The 20,027-nt window shown below is 51.5% G+C and overlaps 2 protein-coding genes across 4 annotated transcripts in view; both read left to right on the top strand.

Moving 5' to 3' along the window:
• The first annotated feature begins 1,654 nt into the window (after window positions 1-1,654).
• Window positions 1,655-6,145, top strand: CD14 (CD14 molecule). Its single transcript, XM_073358180.1, has 2 exons — window positions 1,655-1,854; window positions 3,441-6,145. The coding sequence occupies exon 2, from the start codon at window positions 3,451-3,453 to the stop codon at window positions 4,798-4,800; it is 1,350 nt and encodes a 449-aa protein (XP_073214281.1). The 5' UTR covers window positions 1,655-1,854; window positions 3,441-3,450; the 3' UTR covers window positions 4,801-6,145.
• A 111-nt stretch (window positions 6,146-6,256) lies between these two features.
• LOC140915783 (uncharacterized) overlaps window positions 6,257-20,027 on the top strand; it is a 28,752-nt gene continuing 14,981 nt past the window's right edge. For 2 of the 3 annotated variants that reach the window (XM_073356071.1, XM_073356069.1), the window contains exons 1-6: window positions 6,257-6,322; window positions 12,915-12,966; window positions 14,460-14,545; window positions 15,248-15,295; window positions 16,162-16,308; window positions 17,792-17,869. In XM_073356071.1, coding sequence (XP_073212172.1) covers window positions 16,168-16,308; window positions 17,792-17,869 — 219 coding nt within the window. In that variant the 5' untranslated portion in view covers window positions 6,257-6,322; window positions 12,915-12,966; window positions 14,460-14,545; window positions 15,248-15,295; window positions 16,162-16,167. Of the gene's footprint in view, window positions 6,323-7,343; window positions 7,361-12,914; window positions 12,967-14,459; window positions 14,546-15,247; window positions 15,296-16,161; window positions 16,309-17,791; window positions 17,870-20,027 lie in introns of those variants that run through there. The other variant, XM_073356070.1, reaches the window with a different exon arrangement.

Here is a 20,027-nt window from a genome sequence, read left to right as displayed (position 1 = left end):
TATAGGGCTCTGTTTTCTTATAATTAATTGTGGACCCAAATCTTCCACCCTTTGGGACAGCTCAATTAGTAAGGTACTACTTACTGTGTGTGTGTATATATATATATACACACACACACACATATGCCAGGGGATGCTTCCATGCTGATGCTACTCGTTAAAAATAATGTGTTAATTAAATTTCTGACTGAACTCCTTGTGGGAGAATTGTATGTCCCCTGCTCTGTTTTACCCACATTCTGCCATATATTTTATGTTATAGCAGTCTCGGATGATAACCCAGCACATGTTGTTCATTTTAAGAACACTTTCACTGCAGATTTGACAAAACACAAAGAAGGTACCAATGTGAGGTTTCTAAAGATAGCGACAGCACTCGACCCAAGGTTTAAGAATCTGAAGTGCCTTCCAAAATCTCAGAGGGACGAGGTGTGGAGCATGCTTTCAGAAGTCTTAAAAGAGCAACAATCTGATGCAGAAACTAAAGAACCCAAACCACCAAGAAAGAAAATGAATCTTCTGCTGGTGGCATCTGACTCAGATAATGAAAATGAAAATGCATCATTCCACACTGGTTTGGATTATTATCAAGCAGAACCTGTCATCAGCATGGACGCATGTCCTCTGGAATGGTGGTTGAAGCATGAAGGGACATATGACTCTTTAGCATATCTGGCACATAAATATCTTGCGACGCTGGCTACAACAGTGCCATGAGAACACCTGTTCTCACTTTCAGGTGACAATGTAAACAAGAAGCGGGCAGCATTATCTCCTGCAAATGTAAACAAACATGTTTGAGCAATTGGCTGAACAAGAAGTAGGATTGAGTGGACTTGCAGGCTCTAAAATTTTACATGGTTTTATTTTTGAATGCAGGTTTTTTTTACATACTTCTACATTTGTAAGTTTAACTTTCGAGATAAAGAGATTGCATTACAGTACTTGTATCAGGTGAATTGAAAAATACTATTTCCTTTGGGGTTTTTTACAGTGCAAATACTTGTAATCAAAAATAAATATCAAGTGAGCACTATACACTTTGTAATCTGTGTTGTAATTGAAATCAATATATTTGAAAATGTAGAAAACATCCACAAATATTTAAATAAATGGTATTCTATTATTGTTTAACAGTGCAATTTAATGGCAATTATTTTTTTTAATCGTGTGATTAATCGCGATTAATTTTTTTGATCGTTTGACAGCCCTAGTTTAAACTCTGCTAACTCCACCTGGGACCTGAGAATCAAGAATCAAGCACGCTCTTGGGCATAGGCGCCGACTTCCACTCTTCCCACTGGGTGCTCGACCCCCCCGCCCAGCCCTGGCCCCACTCCTGCACTGCCCTTGCCCCGCCCTCATTCCATCCCTTCCCCAAAGTCAGACCTGTTACCCTGCAATGCCGTTTGGACAGAGGTACTTTTCAGAGGAGAAGCATACTATAAGGAAATCAAAGCAAGATCTCCTTAGCTTTCTGGGCAGCTGGAGCACAGGAAACCCAGTTCTTCCCCTTTCGGTGTCTTGGTCAGGCCCACTGCTGGCCCAGACAGCATTCTGGGCGTGGAGGATTTGGGAAGGATTATGAAATGCCTTATACCCATTAGTATTTCCCAACTGCAGTTCTGTTTCAGGAAACAAACAGAATAGATTTGTGCAAAAGGAAGTAGCAACTGGGAAACTGTGTGACAGTGAGTAGCAGTAAGTGAAGGGTTTTGAGTGAAGGAGGGTCCCATGCAGGAGAGTAAAGCAGCTCACAAGAGAAAACCACTGACATCTTAATCAAGGTCTCCCAAAAGCTAAAGGAATTGAGCGTTTCCTTGGCAGGAAAATATTGCAATTCCAAGTTGGCAGGTGAGTCCTTTAACAATAACCCCTCTGTAATGCTGATGAAATGTGATTGCTTCTCCAGTCATGCGGGGCACCTGGGAAATACACCTCTGCAAAACAAGCAAAGCATTCTTTATCATCTTTTAACCCTTTAACTGCTGGCACTTTTTGGACTGCCCATCAACAGTCCTGATCCGGGTCACTCAGTCATATAGAATAACCAGACCCCACAGTTTACACATTCTCAGTGTTGTATGTATATTACTGAATGATCCCTCACCACTCCCTGTGAGGTTGGTAGTTGTTAGAACTCCAGTTTGAGATAGGGAAACTGAGGCATTGAGAGGTGAACTAACCTTCCCAAGAGTGCACAGTGAGCCTCTGTCAGAGCTTTGAATAAAAGAAGGGAGTCACTGACCCCCAGTTCTGTGCTCTGACCACTAGACCATACTTTCTCTTGTGTGATTTGCCATTTCTAGCATCTCCTCCTGCTGTGCCCTTGGGTTTGCCAGGGCACTTAATGGGAAGAGATTCCCCATCCTGGGATTTGGCAGCCTTCCCCCGCAACCCAGTGCACAGGATTCAAACTGGCACTCGAGCATTGAGAAGTCCTTCATGGCTGGGTGGGACGAAGCAGCTCTCTTGGCTGGAGGGGATTGTTGAGGGGTGGGAAATGGGCAGATTCCCATCCAAATGGGGCTGCTGGCAGGGTGAGGCACAGCTCTGCCTGTGAAGAGAAACAGGCTTTGTGTGGGGAGAAATACCGACTCTCCTCCACTGGCTGCTGCATGTTCACTGGGATGGGAGGGACGAGGAATCACTGCTGGCCAGTAAACCAGATCTAGGTGAGAATCCTCATGAAGAGACAATGTAACTAGAGACACCATGGAGCTGAGTATCTCCTCCAGCCTTTGGGCAAATCTGAAGCTGGATCCAGGCCTGAACTTTGTGGCTCAGATCCATCTCTGACTTGGCTGTGACATCTCCTAAAGCTCTGGGGGCCAGATCCTCAGCTTAGCTCCATTGGCTTCCAGCTGGGACTGATGCTGTAAGTTCCATGGTAGCCAGTGGATGTTTTGCCCTGGATTTGAATGGGACCAGGGTTTTACCTGGTGTCACATCACTGAGGCGTTGTGTGACTAGTAATAGAGGCCACCCACCTTCATCCCAATGCCTTGGAGACCATGCCTGAGCTAACAGCACTCACTGAACAAGCACTCCATTACTGGTAGGAGGAACTGGCTAAAACCTACCCAGAACTGAGGCTTCCAGCAGTGCCAGCAAGCATCAAATCAATCCCTGAGTCCAAGGCAGTAGCTCTCACCAAAGTCTGGACTTGCTCTCACCTAACTCTCTTCCACCCTCATTCTCCCCCGGAGGTTGCTGTGCAGGGGGAATGCTCACATGCCCTTCTATTGGTGCCCAGTACTGGACTCAGGAACAATGTCCTGTGAATAATCCTAGCCTTGTTCTGGTGCTTGTATTGCATGGAGCAAAGGCTCCAGAGATCACCCCTCGCCTCCCATTGGCTTCACTGAATGTTAGTGCCTGCAGCCCCAGCTCTGTAACAGCAAAGGCCTGGGCTTTACTCTTGCTCTTCTGTTTTCTAGGCTATTCATCATGCACATCTCTCCGCTGTTTGTGGTTATTCTGCTCACAGGATTGAAACTCTCTGAGGTAGGAGGCGACTGCTCCTTCAATAAGTCCCAAAGTCATTGCACCTGCTCTCTTTTGAATCGGGAAAACATGGGAAACCTCCTTCAGTGTTTCCATGCCTTTGTCTTCGAGCTTCGAGGAGGAAACTTGGAGAAATATGCAGGTTTTGCATCAATCACAGTAGAGCAATCGGTGCTCAACATACTGCAGTCGCTGCAGGTGACCAAGATTATCTTTGGAGATCTTCTTGTGCCAGAGGTTCTCTTGGCAGCTGTTACGAAGTTCATTTACTACATGCGTATTACAGAGCTCGAGTTTGAAAGCTGCACTTTCCTTGGAAATGCCAGCTGGTTCCACATGGACAGGTTAATTCTGCCTGTCTCCTCATTACGCTTCCATAACGTGACCTCCACCTCCCTGATTGACAGAGACAAAGACTTCGCCCACCTGAGTGGCTGGCTGGAGACCCTGCAGAATCTGACTGTGACACAGTCTCAGGTCACCTACATTCCATGCAGCATTGGCAAGGTTTTCAGAACCTTACGCTATCTGGATGTGTCGGAAAACCACCTCCAAGACCAGAGCATGAGGCCTTCATTTTGCCAGGGGGCTTTCCCACAACTCCAAGTATTAAAACTCCATCGCAACAATCTGAGCTCCTTCCACACTGTGTGTGAAATGCTGCACAATCTGGAGAAGCTCGTCCACTTAGACCTGAGTCAGAATGACCTCCTGGCTATCCCCTTCTCTTCATGTCAGTGGCAGCCATCCCTCCGCATCCTCAACTTGTCCACCACGGGCTTAGATCACATCTCCCTGCCTCTGCCCCCCAGTGTTGAAGTATTAGATGTGAGTTCCAATAACCTTCATACTCTAGACCTTGCACTCCCCTTCCTGAAGAAACTCCACCTGTCCAACAACAGACTGCATGCTGTCCCCTCAGCCAAGAACTATCCTGCTCTAGAAGTCCTCAGTCTAGATGGAAACCTGATCTCTCGTCTCCCAAGGGATCAGCTGCGGTCTCTGAGACACCTGCAGAGCCTAAGGGCAGGTCAGAATCTCTACAACTGTTCATGTGCGGGTGCCAGTGAGATCCAGGCCTTGGCGAGCACAGAGTCCTTGATGCCAGACTGGCCTCAGGACTACACGTGTGAATCCCCGTCTCATTACCAGGGCACCCTGGTGAAGAATGTGCCTGCTTCAGTCTTGCAGTGCAACAAGGCCATTGTGATAATTCCTGTCACTGTACTTCTTGTACTGAGCTGCTTGGCTGGGATCATTTTCTTTGCCAGATGTAAAGCACGGTCTGGCTGAGCCAGTAGCTAGGATTTGACTGCAAAGGCTCTGCCCTTCACATGGCAGGATGCGGGCTCTAGAACATCACTGTCTGCAAATGCATATGTTTTTGATGACCAAGTTGCACTGCAGCACTGCTACCTGAGGGGCCAGCCTATCCTGGGGCTGGCACCCAGCCTAGTGGCCGTTCCTTCAGGAGGGAACCCCTGAGCACTGCCTCCACCCCCCCTGCTCTGTGGGGATCATATGCTGGATGGTTGCAGACATCTGAGGTACCAAACAGGTTTTTGGCATCACTTTAAAGCGCAGGTGTGATCAGAAAAGTGACTGTGCCCCACTGATGTTATGGGGCTCCCCATTCATGCTGTCTCGCAGATCCTGGAGCAGAGTGAGCAAGCCAGAAAGAGGAGACTGAATTCTTTATTCAAGCAGACTCTCTAGCTTGTAACCTCTATAAGCTAGTTGCATTCCTCTGTCTTCCAGCTGCCTACAGTGTTCTCAGGAGGGATTGAATGTACTCCCTTCTGCCCTATTCACTTGGGTCAGCTCTACACACAGATTGTGTCCAGATAGAAGTTACTAGATCACTTAGGGGCAGGGGGGATTTTTTTTTTTTACCAATATAGTCATACTGGTACAGCTTCTAGTGTGGGCACAGTAGTAGTGGGTATAAATGTGCTTATACTGATTTAGCTTATTCCCCGACCCATACTGGAATAAACTGGACCAGCATAAGCACCTTATACCAGTAGCACTGCATCCACAGTGGTGGTTATACGCATTCACTATGCTAATATAGTTAAAGTGGTACAACTTGTGTGGGGACAAGGCCTTAGTGTTGGCTATAATAAAGGACGTAGATTCTGCTCTCAGGTACACTGACTTACTCCACATTTTACACCTAAGTAATGAGAGCAGAATTTGGTCCAATGTACTCGTTTTACAAGTCAAGCAATTATTTTTCCAACCCTCAGTGCATGGGTTATTTCATTGACTATTATGCCTTCCTTTTCATGTACTGCCCCTTTAAATCTCCAAGGCCTCTGCTGGCTACGGAGACAGGCAGCCATTAGTGTTTAGGTGCCTAACTCTCACGGAAATTGATGAAACTACACATCTGGTACCTTGGAGGATCTGGGCTGACACATACAGCTCAGGGCAGTGTGTCCTAGAGGGGGGCAGGGGCAGTGGTGAGCTGGAGCCGGTTCCCACCGGTTCGCTAGAAACGGTTGTTAAATTTAGAAGCCCTTTTAGAACCAGTTGTTCCTCGAGGGACAAATTTAACTGGCCAAAAGTGGCGCCTTAGGCGCTGACTCCATGGGTGCTCCAGCCCTGGAGCACCCAAGGGGAAAATTTACAGCTCCCCCCCCAACCCCCAGCCCCAGCTCACCTCCGCTCCGCCTCCTCCCCTGAATGCGCCGCCCCGCTCTGCTTCTCCGCCCCCCACCCCAGGCTTCCCGCAAATCAGCTGTTCGCACAGGACACTGGGGCAGGCTGAGAAGAAGGCCAGGGCTTCCTGCTCAGGCCCAGGGAGGAGGAGGTGAGCTGGGGTGGGGGTAGGGGTGGGGCATGAGGAGGGCTGCCCGTGCCACAGCAGGTAACCTGGGGGGCAGGGGCTGCGCGCAGGGAAACCGCTCCCTGCCCCAGCTCACTTGCGCCACCCTGGGCCTGAGCGGGAAGCCGCCGCCTGCTTCTCAGCCCTCCCCAGCTTCCCACCGAACAGCTGATTTGCGGGAAGCTGGGGGGCAGAGAAGCAAAGCGGGGCGGTGCGTTCAGGGGAGGAGGAGTGGAGGTGAGGTGAGCTGTGGCCAGGTGCGGGGTGGGAAGGTGCCGGTGGGTGCTCTGCACCCACCAAATTTTCCCCGTGGGTGCTCCAGCCCCAGAGCACCCAGGGAGTTGGCGCCTAAGGCGCCACTTTTAATGTGATCAGTGGGGGAGCAGCCACTCCCCCTGCTCCCCCCCAGCTACGCTCCCCTGCCCCTAGGTGCCAGAGGGACCTGCCAGATGCTTCCTGGGAGCTGCCCCAGGTAAGCACCTCCAGGACTCCAAACCTCGCCCCCCAGCAGGTGTCACTGGCTCTTAGGGGTCAGGTGGGCACCCACTATGGTGGCCCACGAGACCCTCCTGCCCAGTTCTGGGGGCAGTCAGGGGACAGGGGAGGAGGGTGGATGGGGGGGCATCAAGGAACGGAGGGGGGTTGGATGGGGCAGGAGTGGGCAACAACCCCTTCATGGGGTGAGGAGGGAACCCGTTGTTAAGATTTTGGCCGCTCATCACTGGGCAGGGGCCCACCTGGGGGTTGGGGGGGGGCTCTCTCGTGGGACTCCACTTTGTACTTCCTTATTATTGATTAACCTAAAATAAAAACACTCCAGACTGAAAGTGGATGGCTGATCTCTGCATATGGAAGAATGGAATCCAGCTGCACTGACTGTCTGAAAGCCCCCCTGTTCCTCTGCTGCTTACAGTGCCCCTGGGAAGGAAGAGTTTGCAGCTGGAATGGAGCTGGCAGTGTCACCGATAATGCACAAGGATAGATTTCTGCTCTCTCTCCCGAAGCTGCTGTGGCTCTTAGAGGGTAAATAGCAGTGAGACTTGAGTGGCTGGGCCTCAGAAATGCCCAGGGAGCAGATCCGTGGAGCAGGAAGATGCCAGTTTTACATAGTCACTTTTTACCATAGTCCCATTGTCCATGAAGATCACATGCCAAACCCAGCATTAATAATAAATGAGTGCTGGATTGAGGTTGTTTGCCTCTTACTGCTGCCATAGAAAACAGGCTGTAATAACACCACTAGTGACTGCTCTAACTGGGTTGACAGGCTCCAGTGTCTGAGTTGCTGCAGCATTCTCTGCTAAAAGCCTCACAATCATTGGGATACATTTCAGCAACATAAGAATGGCGTACTCGGTCAGATCAATGGGCCAGCTAGTCCAATAGCCAGTCTTCCAACAGTGGCCGGTGCCACATGCTTCAGGGGGAATCAACAGAACAGGGCAATTTATTGAGTGATCCATCCTATGTCACTGAGTCCCATCTTCTGGCAGTCGGAGGTTTAAGGACACCCAGAGCATTGGGTTGCATCCCTGACCATCCAGGCTAATAGCCATTGATTGACCTATCCTCCAGGAACTTATCTACTTATTTTTTTAACACAGTTATACTTTTGTCTGTTACAATTTCCCCTGTCAACCAGTTCCACAGGTTAACTGTGCACTGTGTGAAGATGTATTTCCTTATATTTGTTTTAAACTTACTGCCTATTAATTTCATTGGGTGACTCCTGGTTCTTATGAGAAGGCATAAATAACACTTCCTCATTCACTTTCTCCATCCCATTCATGATTTTATAGACCTCTGCTATATCCCCCTGCCCCCCCCCCCCCCCCCCGGTTATCTCTTTTCTAAGATGAACAGTCCCAGTCTTTTTCATCTCTCCTCATATGGAAGCTGCTCCATATCCCTAAACATTTTTGTTGCCCTTCTCTGTCCTTTTTCCAATTTAATATACCTTTTTTGAGATGGGGTGACCAGAACTGCACACAGTATTCAAGGTGTGGGCATACCATGGATTTATATAGTGACATTATGATATTTTCTGTCTTATTATCTATCACTTTCCTAATGGTTCCTAAAATTCTGTTAGCTTTTTTGACTACCGCTGCACATTAGCAGATGTTCTCAAGAATAGCCACAATGACTCTAAGATCTCTTTCTTGAGTGGTAACAGCTAGTTTAGACCCCATTGTTTTGTATGTATAGTTGGGATTATTTTTTCTAGTGTGCATTACTTTGCACTTAGTAACATAGAATTTCATCTGCCGTTTTTTTACCCAGTCACTTTGTTTTTTGAGACCCCTTTGTAACTCTTCACAGTCAGCTTTGGACTCAGCTGTCTTGAGTAATTTTGTATCATTTTCAAACTTTGCCACCTCACAGTTTACCCATTTCCAGATCATTTATGAATATGTTGAACAGTACTGGTCCTAGTACAAATCCTTGGGGGACCCCACTATTTATCACTCTCCATTGTGAAAACTGACAATTTATTCCTATCCTTTGTTTCCTGGCTTTTAACCAAAAAGAAAAGGAGTACTTGTGGCACCTTAGAGACTAACCAATTTATTTGAGCATGAGCTTTCGTGAGCTACAGCTCACTTCATCGGATGCATACCGTGGAAACTGCAGTAGACATTATATACACACAGAGACCATGAAACAATACCCCCTCCCACCCCACTGTCCTGCTGGTAAATAGCTTATCTAAAGTGATCATCAAGTTGGGCCATTTCCAGCACAAATCCAGGTTTTCTCACCCTCTGCCCCCCCACACAGTGAGTTTGTGTGTAAAGGGAAATCTTTTTGTTTTGTTTTGTTTTGTTTTTTGGCCTGCCTCATTATAGTTTCACATGTGACTTGCCAGAGTTTATGTTCCTTTCTATTTTACTTGGTAGGATTTGACATCCAGTTTTTAAAGGATACCTTTTTGTCTCTAACTGTCTCTTTTACTCTGCTCTTTAGCCATGATGGATCTTTTTGATCCTTTTACTATTTATTTAGAGGGGGGGATTCATTTAGTTTGAGCCTCTATTATGGTGCTTTTAAATAATTTCCATGCAGCTTTTAAGGCATTTCATTCTTGTGACTGTTCCTTTTAATTTCCATTTAATTAGTTTCCTCATTTTTGTGTAGCTCTCCTTTTTGAAGTTAAAAGCTACTGTCATGGGTTTCTTTGGTATTTTCTCCCCTACAAGGATGTTAAATTTAATTAAATTATAGTCTGTAATACCAAGCAGTTCTTGGACCAGATCCTGTGCTCCATTTAGGACTAAATCAAGAATTGCCTCTCCCCTTGTGGGTTCCAGGACTAGCTGCTCCAGGAAGCAGTCATTAATGGTGTCCAGAAACGTTATCTCTGCATCCTGACCCTGAGGTGACATTTACCCAGTCAATATGGGGATAGTTGAAATCCCCCATTATTATTGGGTATTCTGCTTTTGTAGCCTCTCTAATCTCGCTGAGCATTTCACAGTCACCATCACCATCATGGTCAGGTGGTCGGTAATATATCCCTACTGCTATATTCTTATTATTTAAGCATGGAATTTCTATCCATAGTGATACTGTGGTACAGTTTGATTCATTTAAGATTTTTACTTTGTTTGCCTTTATGCTTTCTTCCACATATAGTGCCATTCCCCCAGCAGCATGACTGTAGGTTTTACGGTGTCCCATTGGTTATCATCATTCCACCAAGTTTCTGTGATGCCTATTATATCAATATCCTCATTTAATACCAGGCACTCAAGTTCACCCAGTTTAGTATTTAGACTTCTTGCATTGGTATACAAGCAGTTATACAATTTATCAGTATTTAGTTGTCTGCCTTCCTGTGATGTAATTGAATGGGACTCTTTTTCATTTGACTGTTTCTCTTCTGTTTCTTCCTGTACTTTATCTACTTTTATCCTCTCCTCATTACTAGGATATAGAGTATCCCCTTTAATAAAACCTCCTGTAAGAGATGTCTCTGTCCAAACCATGTGCTCCTTCTCACTTGTCAGCTTCCCCCCAGCCCTTAATTTAAAAACATGCCAGCAATCTGGTTCCATTTTGGTTTAGGTGGAGCCCATCCTTCCTGTCTGGGCTCCTCCTTTCCCAAAAGATTCTCCAGTTCCTAGTAAACCTAAATCCCTCCTCCCAACACCATCATCTCATCCACACATTGAGTCCCTGCAGTTCTGCTTGTCTAACTGACTCTAGGTGTGGAATTGGAAGCATTTCAAAGAATGCTGCCATGGAGGTCCTGGACTTCAATCTCTTACATAGCAGCCTGAATTTAGCTTCCAGGACCTTTCTCCTACCTTTCCCTGTGTCACTAGTACCTACATGTACCATGACCACCAGCTTCTCCCCAGTACTGCAAACAATTTTGTTTTGATGTCTCAAGAGGTCCACAACCTTCGCACCTGGCAGGCTTCTCCTGGTCATCTCCTGGGCACCATGCAGTTCTCCTGGTCATCACAAACCCAACTATCTATATTTCTAATAATTGAATCCCCCACTATTATTACCTGCCTTTTCCTAATAACAGGGGTTCCCTCCCAATGGAGTGGTATCCTCAGTGTGAGAGGATACCATATCATCATCTAGAAGGAGGACACCATCTAGCATGTGGAATAAGGGGAATAAGCAGGAAGCACTCGAAATGCTAGTAAATAAACACAAGTATGACATAGTTTGCATCACAGAGACCTGGTGGGATAATACACATGACTGGAATATTGGTATAGAAGGGTACAGCTTGCTCAGAAAGGACCAGCAGGGAAAAAAGGGAGAAGGTGTTGCCTTATATATTAAAAATGTATACACTTGGACAAGGAGAAGGAAGAAAAATTGTTTTTCTTAACCTCTGAGGATAGGACAAGAAGCAATGGGCTTAAATTGCAGCAAGGGAGGTCTAGGTTGGACATTAGGAAAAACTTCCAGTCAGAGTAGTTAAGCACTGGAATAAATTGCCTAGGGAGATTACGGAATCTCCATCATTGGAGATTTCTAAGAACAGGTTAGACAAACACCTGTCAGGAATGGGCTAGATAATTAGTCCTGCCACGAGTGCAGGAGACTGGACTAGAGGACCTCTCGAGGTTCCTTCCAGTCCTATGGTACTATGTCTGCTGATCATCTATTCTTTTAAAATGAAGCATTTCCTGATCATTGATTTATTAATGCTCATTAGCATCTGTAGCCACGGGCCCTGCTCTGGGCTGTACTCTGCTGTTACAGAGCCAAGTATTTGTGGTTTATTTTTGGTGTTATACTGAAGGGCACTCAAGTAAGGTCATATGGTTGCTGAGACCCCAGGACACTCAGACAAGGGAGGTATGTGTTTCAGAGGGCTTTCCCAGGAGCAACAAACTGATGGAGTGCAACTGATGCTATGAGCTTTGGAGGAGCTGCTCAGGCTGTGCAGAGGGGCTTTGCTAGAGGATAGTCTGTCTCTTGTTTAGATTGTAAACTCTTCCAGGCAGGACTATCTCTTTAGTACAGTTTGTACAGAGTCTAGCATGGTGGAGCGCTGATCCAGGGCTGGGGACCTAGGGAACTCTAATGAGGCAAATGAATAACAGTAAAAATAAAAAGGAGTGCGGGTCATTAACTAATGAGGTTCGGAGGAGATGAGGTTTCTCCGTAGACTTGCACATTTAAGCCATCAGTTTGAATCCAGCCCAGTTCGCTGGTGACCAAAAGTCACTGCGTGGGGCAAGGGGAATGTGAAAGGAGTTGGGGGTGCCAATGGAGAGATGCCTGTCGTTACTGGCCCCTGTTGGCTGTCACAGCAGGGGCCAAGCACTGAAATGAGCTGTGAAGTCTGAAGTCCACTCTCAGCCCTAGAAGTCGCCCCGCAGGGCTGGTTTGAGGCACCTCCGGGGGCCAGTGTGGGAGAAGATTGCTCTGCTGTTGCCCCATTGACGGTGCTGCAGCCATACAAGCAGATGACTTCAGCTGTCCGACTGCTGCAGGGGAGGCATGGAGGGAACCACCTTTGTGCCCGCACCCTCTGCTCTGCCCTTGAAGCTCAGGCGCTGCTCTCCCCAGCTCTGTCCACACCTGCTCCTTGTGCTCAACTGGGGAAGACCCCCTCCCCCCACCTGCAGCCTACACCTACCTCTGCTCCCCTGAGGAGCATCAGGACAGGCTGGCCAGGCAGATTAAAAATGCATGGTAACTTCATCTCCCTGTACCCCTATTCCCCCGCCCTTCCATGGAAAAGGAGCTCACCGGCTGGAGAGTGCAGTAGGGTGTCAGCTATGGACGCTGGGCAGGTGAGTACTGCTGGGGTTAGCTGAGGGACCCAGAGTGGGGAGGTCTGGGAGGGGCGGCTCCCTCATCGCACATTGTCCTATCTCTGTCCCCTTTGTCCAGCTTTGACACCTGATCTGTTGCTTCCAGCTCCTCCTTGGGCTGCTGGTGAATGGGAGCCAGGTGCTCTCTGGAGCTGGCTGGTGCATCAGGAGCCAGGGAACTGGCTTCCCCTTGTGCTTCTCCTTCAGCTCCCTAGCAGCCTGCTCCTGGAAGTGCCAGGCCTGGGGCAGAAGCCCTTACCTCTCTCTGGTGTGCTTCCTTCCAGGCCAAGCAGGAGGCATGTGTGCAAGCCGCAGTGGGACTCCGACGCGCAGCAGGTACGGTGCCCTGGGCACCCAGCAGTAGGGGGGCAGGGGGTCTAGGGCATGAGTGCCTACAATTCATCAGGCCCCTTTGTGTAGTCTTGTCAGGGGATTGGCTCCTGCATGGGAGTAGGGAGTGGGCTGGGAAGCCAATGACTGGTTCAAATCCAGCCGAGCCTAGTAGGCCCAGTTAGGCACCTAACTGCCCTTGAAATCAACCGGAGAGAGGCAGGTAAATCTCTCTGCAGAGCTGGGCCCAAAAGCTAAGCCTATCTGCTGCTGCTGTGAAAGGAGCTGGGATCTGTGTCCAGCCGGCACTGCCAGAGCCCCATGGTGAGAATGGCAATAAGGCAACCAGGCACGAAGAGCAGCTGGGGGGAGATGCAGAGTTAGCTGGAGAGGAGCATGATGAAGGGGGCGCAGGGGGAGGAAGGAGATGGACCTGGAGAGAAGGGGGTGAGCTGGCTCTGGGGGGGCACTGCAGAATGAGGACACAATATCCCTTTGCTCTCTGAGCCACTGGTGCCTAAAGTGGGGTGAGGGTGGAGGCAGCAGGGGTCTTGGGAGGCTGCACCCCACCTCTCCTCAGCCTGGGGCTCGGAGTGAAGGGCTGGCCAGGCTCCAGCTCCATGGGGGAGGGGTGGGGAGCCCAGGCCAGCACTTGGAAGTGGTTTTGTCAGTTCACCACAAAGGGGAACTGCTGACAGGAGAGTCCCTCTGTCAGGGCCCTGCAGGAGGATGGTCCCCCAGCACAAGAGCAAGCCAGGGACAGTTACACCCAGTAGGCTGCAGCCAGCCGGGATCTCAGTTCCCTTTAGCAACCAGCGTTCAGGCCTCCCCTCTGTGCCTGAGCCTGCCGCAAAGCCAGCTCATGTCTACACCACTGCAGGGAACCGACTGGGTAGGGCCAGCAGCAGCAGGGCTCAGTGACCTTCCTCACCCCAGCCCTTCCCCAGCTGCAGGACCAGCCTGTGGGGAGGATGGGCTGAGATTAAAGCCAAAGAGCTGCGGCTCCCCAGCAGGGACCAGGAGGAGGCTGACGCTCCCTGCGAAGGAGAATTGGGGTGGGGGGTAGGGAATGGAGGGCAGCCTGGGCTCAGCAGGTGAAAAACCCATGGGTACATGTGGGCCAAAGTCCCAGTGCCTGGGGAATGGCAGGTTGGGTCAGGTCACCCGGCTCTGCTCTCGTTCCTGTTTCCTGGCTCATTCCCATCCAGCATCTGGCTTCATGTCCCTGCCTTCTAGGCCTGCCATGTGTGCCACAGGTGGTGCTGCCAGGCCCAGGAGATCCAGGCTGCAGGTGTTGTGCAGGGTGGCACATCCCAGTCCTCACTGCAGCGGGTTCCAGGGGAGTGGCCTCCATGGACTGACTGGAGTGGATCAGGCCCCAGGGAGCGGGATCTCCCATAGTTTATTTCTTGATCACATCCCTGATCTGATGTTCATGCCTCTGGCCCCCCTGGACTGTGTGTAAATGGCCTGACCTGTCCCGTCACTCGGCGTTTCAGACTCGGGGAAGCAGGAGAGTTTCCGGATTGTGAACGAAGACTCCAGCCGACTGATTTTCATAGATAAGGCAGACAAGGGCATTCAGGTAGGATTGGCTGGTGTCTGGGGCAGTGTCCTCACCCCGAACTGGAGTGAGGAGGGAAGGTGGGGACCATGGGCATGAGGCTCAGACTTGGCTCATGTCATGCCCGTGCTCAGGTAGCGGCCCGGAAGCTGTCTGTGTCCGGAGTACGGCTGAATGCAGGGGCGGTGCTGGGCTGGCCCCTCCAGCCAGGCACAGGACGAAGCAACAGAGGCCTCACCACAAGCAGCACGAGTCATCCCACTGGGCACACCTGCTGTCTTACAAATCAGCTTTTGGGGCTTGAGGGAACCCTGACCCACTGGGGTAGGAGGGAACCGGGGCGGGGGGAGCGTTGAGTCCCAGGTCTCTTTCATGGCCTGGCTCTGTTCAGCTCTCAGCCCCTCCCCCTCCCATGTAGCCCTCTCACTTAGTTCCCCTCCGACAGGGTCTGTCTCACCGGAAGCCCCACAGGAGCAAAGGGCAGCAGGTCACTGCCTGCTCAGCCCCCGCCCTGCCACGGCTGTGGAGCTGCTCCCTGCAGTGCAGTGCAATGCTGCCAACCCCTGGAGCTCGGACGCTACGATTCCTCCTGCACCCAGCCCAGCGGGATGAAATACACCCCAGAAGTCCCTGTGGGATGGGAGAGCTCCAGGCTGGGGGGTGCTGGGGCTGGGTGAGAGGCAGGGAGGGCTGAGTGCTAACCCAGCTGCTGTGTCTTTCCAGGAGGGCTGCTTAACGTTCGATGGCATCTTTAGTCTGGACACGGGGCAGGTACAGTGGGTTCTGCAAGTCTATGCTGGGAAGGGGAAAGGCCTGGGGCCTGCACCCCTCTCCTTAGACTCAAGGGCAGGCAGCACCCAGAGGCTGATCCAGGAGCCAGACTGAGCCCTAGACTCCCCAAGCCCTGCAAACTGACCCATGTCTCTCACCAGAGCTCAGCCGTGTCCCCTGGGATTATCCTGGCCCCCCCAAACACGGGCAGTAAGAAAGGGCTACAAAGGTGCTTGTCATGACCCCCTGATCAGCCTAAGGCCTCTGAGGGAAACTTGAGATCTAGGAATAATGTGGAGCTTGGTCCAGTCCACTTGGAAATAGCCCAAGCAGCAGGGCTTCCCCTCCCCTTGGGATTAGTCCAGTTATTGTGGGCATTTCACCATTGCTCCCGCCCCCACAGCGATGCTTCGTCTTTGGCATTCCCACTCTTACTCACACTGCACAGGGGTCTCCTATCCCCTACCCTGCTCCCAGCAGATGCCTCCTTTGGGGTCCCAGGCCTTCTTCATGGACTGTGCCACTCCCGGTCTGCTTCTCCAGGGCCAGACTGAGCCAGGGCTTGGGGTCCTGAAAGCGTCCGAGCCCAGCTGGTAAATGGCCTGTAGTTTTGCACAGCTGGGCACGTTTCAATGGGGTCTCTACCTCTCCCCACCAGCCCCACCCCCAAAGACCTCAGCACGGGCCAGCATCAGCAGTGTGGGTGGGGGAAGAATGATGTGGGGCTGCCTGCACTGGGGAGGCTGGGGGCGGGAAGGGCCTGAGGTCAGGGCTTGGAGCAGAGCACCCTGGCCTGTGTTCGAGATCCGCCCCAGCTCCCCTGGGGTCGCTGTGTCTTGGGTTGCTCCCCCTGACTCTCTCTGCAGGACGAGATGTTCTCGGAGCTGGTGAGACCCCTGCTGGCCATGGTGCCCCTTGGCTACAGCGTGTCCCTGCTGCTGTGGGAGGCCCATCATGCCGGGACTGAGCCGCAACCTCAGGGCACTGGGCAACACCACAGCATTATCCAGCAGGTGAGTACACCGGGCTGGGCGACCCAGAAGTTATTGCTGGGTCCTGTCTCCCTCTCACCGCACTGGTTTAACCCTTCGGATGCTCTGGGCTGGGACGGCCCATTCCACCCACTGGCATGAACCTTCCAATCCTTGTAAGTTGCCTGGGGCTTGGCACTGAACTGGGCAAACGGGAATATACATATGTGTGCTGGGCGTGGTGTCCCAGGGTCAGAGGGCAGCCAGGGGCACCATTTAAGTAGGTTGGCAGGTCAGATCTGGGCATCAGAGTGAGGCAGGGAGAGACATTCTCCCCTTCCCCTATTGGCTGCCCCTGCGGGTCCGTGCTCCATGGAGGTGGCAGCAGTTCTGATGCGGGGAGAAAGCCAGCGAGAGGGGCAGAAAGTGTGGGGGGTGGGGAGGTGGCTCTACCATGGGGAGGGCACCGTTCCTGCTCCCCACTTCCCAGGTGTGGAACTGTGCTGGCTCTGCAGTGCTCTGGCCACTGCTGCCTGGAAGCCGCTCAGCACCATTGCCTTCCCATTTCCTGTTGTGTGGTAGACAGACAGACGGAAGCAGTGGTGTAACCAGCATCAGCTTCCCCCAGAGGAGCAGAGTGTCCAGGTAGCTCAGCTAGTCCGTGGCTCCCGCAGGGTCAAAGCAGGGGAAGGTGGCAGCGGGTGCTGGAGCTAGACAGGCGCCTGCAGCTCATGCACCATCCGAGAGAGGGGGAGAGAAAACGAGTCAGCACCTGGACGTGTCAGTGGGACCCTGGGACATGCTTGGCCTCCCACTGCCAGACCAATAGTGGTTGTTGCTACATGAGGCACTTCTCAATCTATTAACATTCTGTCACGTCCTAGCACAGCGTCTGGCCTCCCGCCTAGCTCAGCATGTCTCAGTGCCCCTTAGCATTGGCTCCACATGAGGATAAGAACCTATTAAAGCTGTTAACTGGAGGAGCTGCTCCTTTAGCTCAAGCTGTAGTGGCTCGTGCTTCTAGCTCTGACAGGTCTAGGCTCAAACCCTGCTAACAACCCAAGCGAGGGGATCGGTGTGGGTAATTTGGGTGTAATCAAACGGCAGTGAATAACTACAACGAAGGCTCCTGAAATAGACTGACGTTTACATTTTACCCTTCACAAAAATCCAAGGGCTTCCAGGCCCTAAGGGACTCCTGGCCACCACTAAATTTCCGCCTCACACCCACTGAAATCTGAACAGCCATTGTACACAGCATCCCAGGGGGTCAATTGCCAGCCAGCGATCCACTGGGGAGGCTGCTGCTCAGGTGGCAGGGGGTGGCCGTGAGCTCTCAGCTCACCCAAAAGTCCCAATCCCACTCTTCCATGAACTGATGAGACAGACCCTGAAATTGACAGGAGCTCCCCCAGCTATCTGAAGGCAGGACAGATCCCAGCTGCAGAAGAAGCCCCCGGTCCACAAATTCCAGGGAGCTGGTGAGCAAAGCACAGGCCTCTGAGCAGTTCCACCCCTTCCCCAGGTGATAGAAATCTTCTTCCAGGAGCCAAAGCCCCCAGGGGATGGCGGGGAGCATCTGCAAACTGTCAGCTTTGTCCAGGTAAGATGGAGTGCAGGAGATCCATCGCTGGTGGGCTGGCTGGTGTGTGCCCCAGGCTGGCTGCCCATCCCCCAGCCTGGGCCATCAGGGAATGATTTTATAACCCTCATTAGAGCAGCATCTCCCATTGCATGTGGTGGGGCCCTGGGGCTGCCATCTGTGCTGCCCCCTGGCTGGACTCTCACACCCCCTGGGCAATCTTCGCCATTACCTTCCCAGCTGGAGCACCTGTGAGTCCTGCCAGTCTGCAGAGCAACCCCCCTCCCCCAATGCCTGAGTCTGAGCCCCAAACCGGGGAATGGGCGGAGCAGGGCAAATGTACTACAGGATCCAGGGATTGTTGAGTGTGGGGAAGCTGGGATGTCCCCAGGGGCTCCTGCTCTGAGCGGCAGCCAGGATGGCTTTTCCTTCCCTGTCCTTTCCCTGTGTTACCCATATGGCTCTGCCTTCCACTGCCCACCCTCACTGCCTGTGGGTAGCTTCCCCAAGGAGGTGGATTGCCCCCTGCTCTGCTGCACCCCTGGTGCTGTCAGTGAGACCTGTGCAGAGTGGGTGGGTATGAGGCTGGAGCAGAATGGAAATGGGGTACATCTCATTTAAACTCACTTGGCATGGGTGTCAATGACCCCAGCAAGGCCAGGATCAGGCCCTGTGTCTCTGAACAGCCTAACAAATAACAAAACACACTGTATGCAGAGTCCACTCCTGTCAGTGGGTCCCACCGGTATAAAGAGGCTGTAAGCTGGCTGGGAAAACCCCCAGCATGAGGGGGATGATGTGGTGCCACAGAGCTGGAAGATGGGTATCAAGGGGGCGGGGCCAGATTCCCTTTTTGCTCCACCCATTCTCGGGTGCTGTGAAGTCCCACGGGCCTGAGCCAGAGTCAGCTGGGGCAGAGCCTGCTCCCAGCAGCTCCAGAACAAACCTCCACTGTCCAGGGTGCACCGAGCCCACCCTGGCCTCAGCAGGCTCTGAAGTGGAGCCTGCAGGTTTTTCTGCTGCCCTCAGCAGGTTCTGAACCCCAATCTGTGGGTGTGGGAGCCAGCCTGGTGCATAGGAACCATCCCCTGCCTGGCTCTCCTGGGTCTGAATGCCCCCTGACGATGCTGCCTCAAGGCAGGTTTGTGCCTTGAATTTAAACATCAGAAAGAGGAAACAAAGAAAAAGAAGCAAAGGAATGGCGGGGTACAACCTGCTGTGCCCTGGAGCCAGCACCTGAGGCTGGGCCATGCCTCCAGACGGGGCTGTGGAGTGGTTAGCTCTTTGGGTTTGCAATAATACTATTATCCCTGCTACACCCTGGACAGCCAGCTGCCTAACAACCTTCCCTTCAGAACAGTTGGCATGGATCCCTGTGTATGTCAATAGCAAAGAACCATGACAAATGTTTCCATTCAGAGAGGCTCCCAGGAATGTTCCTTTATGAAAAGGAGCGTGGGCAGGCTGCTTCTGTATTAACTTCCTCCCCCATCCCCTGGAGGAAGGAACTATGACATTGATCCTGCAATCGGATCCGAGCGGGTGAACCCCTACCTCTCTGCAGAGTCCTGGTCCTGTAATTGGATCTGCGTGGGCAGCACAGTCCAAGGCCAGGAGCTCAGACAGACAGCTGATTAACTGCCCATCATTCCTTGCCATAATGGAAGGGAGAGGGCTTCTGGTGTTTTCCCAAGGGAAACAATCTCATTTCCCACTCTCACAGCCAGCAGAAGGGGAGAAATCCGGGAAAGGCAGGAACCATATTTTATCAGCCAAGGCTCACAGCGAAAACGTAGCAGGGTCTCCATGACGTCAGAGCAGGGGCAGCTTTACCAAGGGTGTTCTAATGAGAGAGGAGAAGTGTAGCCAGGACTTCTGATAACAATATAGACCCCACCCCCCTCCAAGGGCCTGATCCAAAGCCTGGTGAATTACTAACTTCAGTGGGGATGTGGGTCAGGCCCCAGATGTGTCCAGCTCTTCCACTCTCCCCCTGGCCACCCCACATTATTGGGATGCCACAGGTTTTCAGTGCACCTGCTGGAGACACATGCAGTCCCCAGCCACAGCCCCACCCAGTTACACACAAACCCCGGCAGTGCTGCCCCCGAGACCCTCAGTGACATTGTGATGCTGGGCAGGATACAAGCTTTCAATGCTGACCGAACTCTAGTTCCCG

The sequence above is a fragment of the Lepidochelys kempii genome, chromosome 8 (assembly GCF_965140265.1).
Source record: "Lepidochelys kempii isolate rLepKem1 chromosome 8, rLepKem1.hap2, whole genome shotgun sequence".
NCBI classification, from domain to species: Eukaryota; Metazoa; Chordata; order Testudines; family Cheloniidae; genus Lepidochelys; species Lepidochelys kempii.
This window is presented reverse-complemented; position numbering and strand designations above follow the sequence as displayed.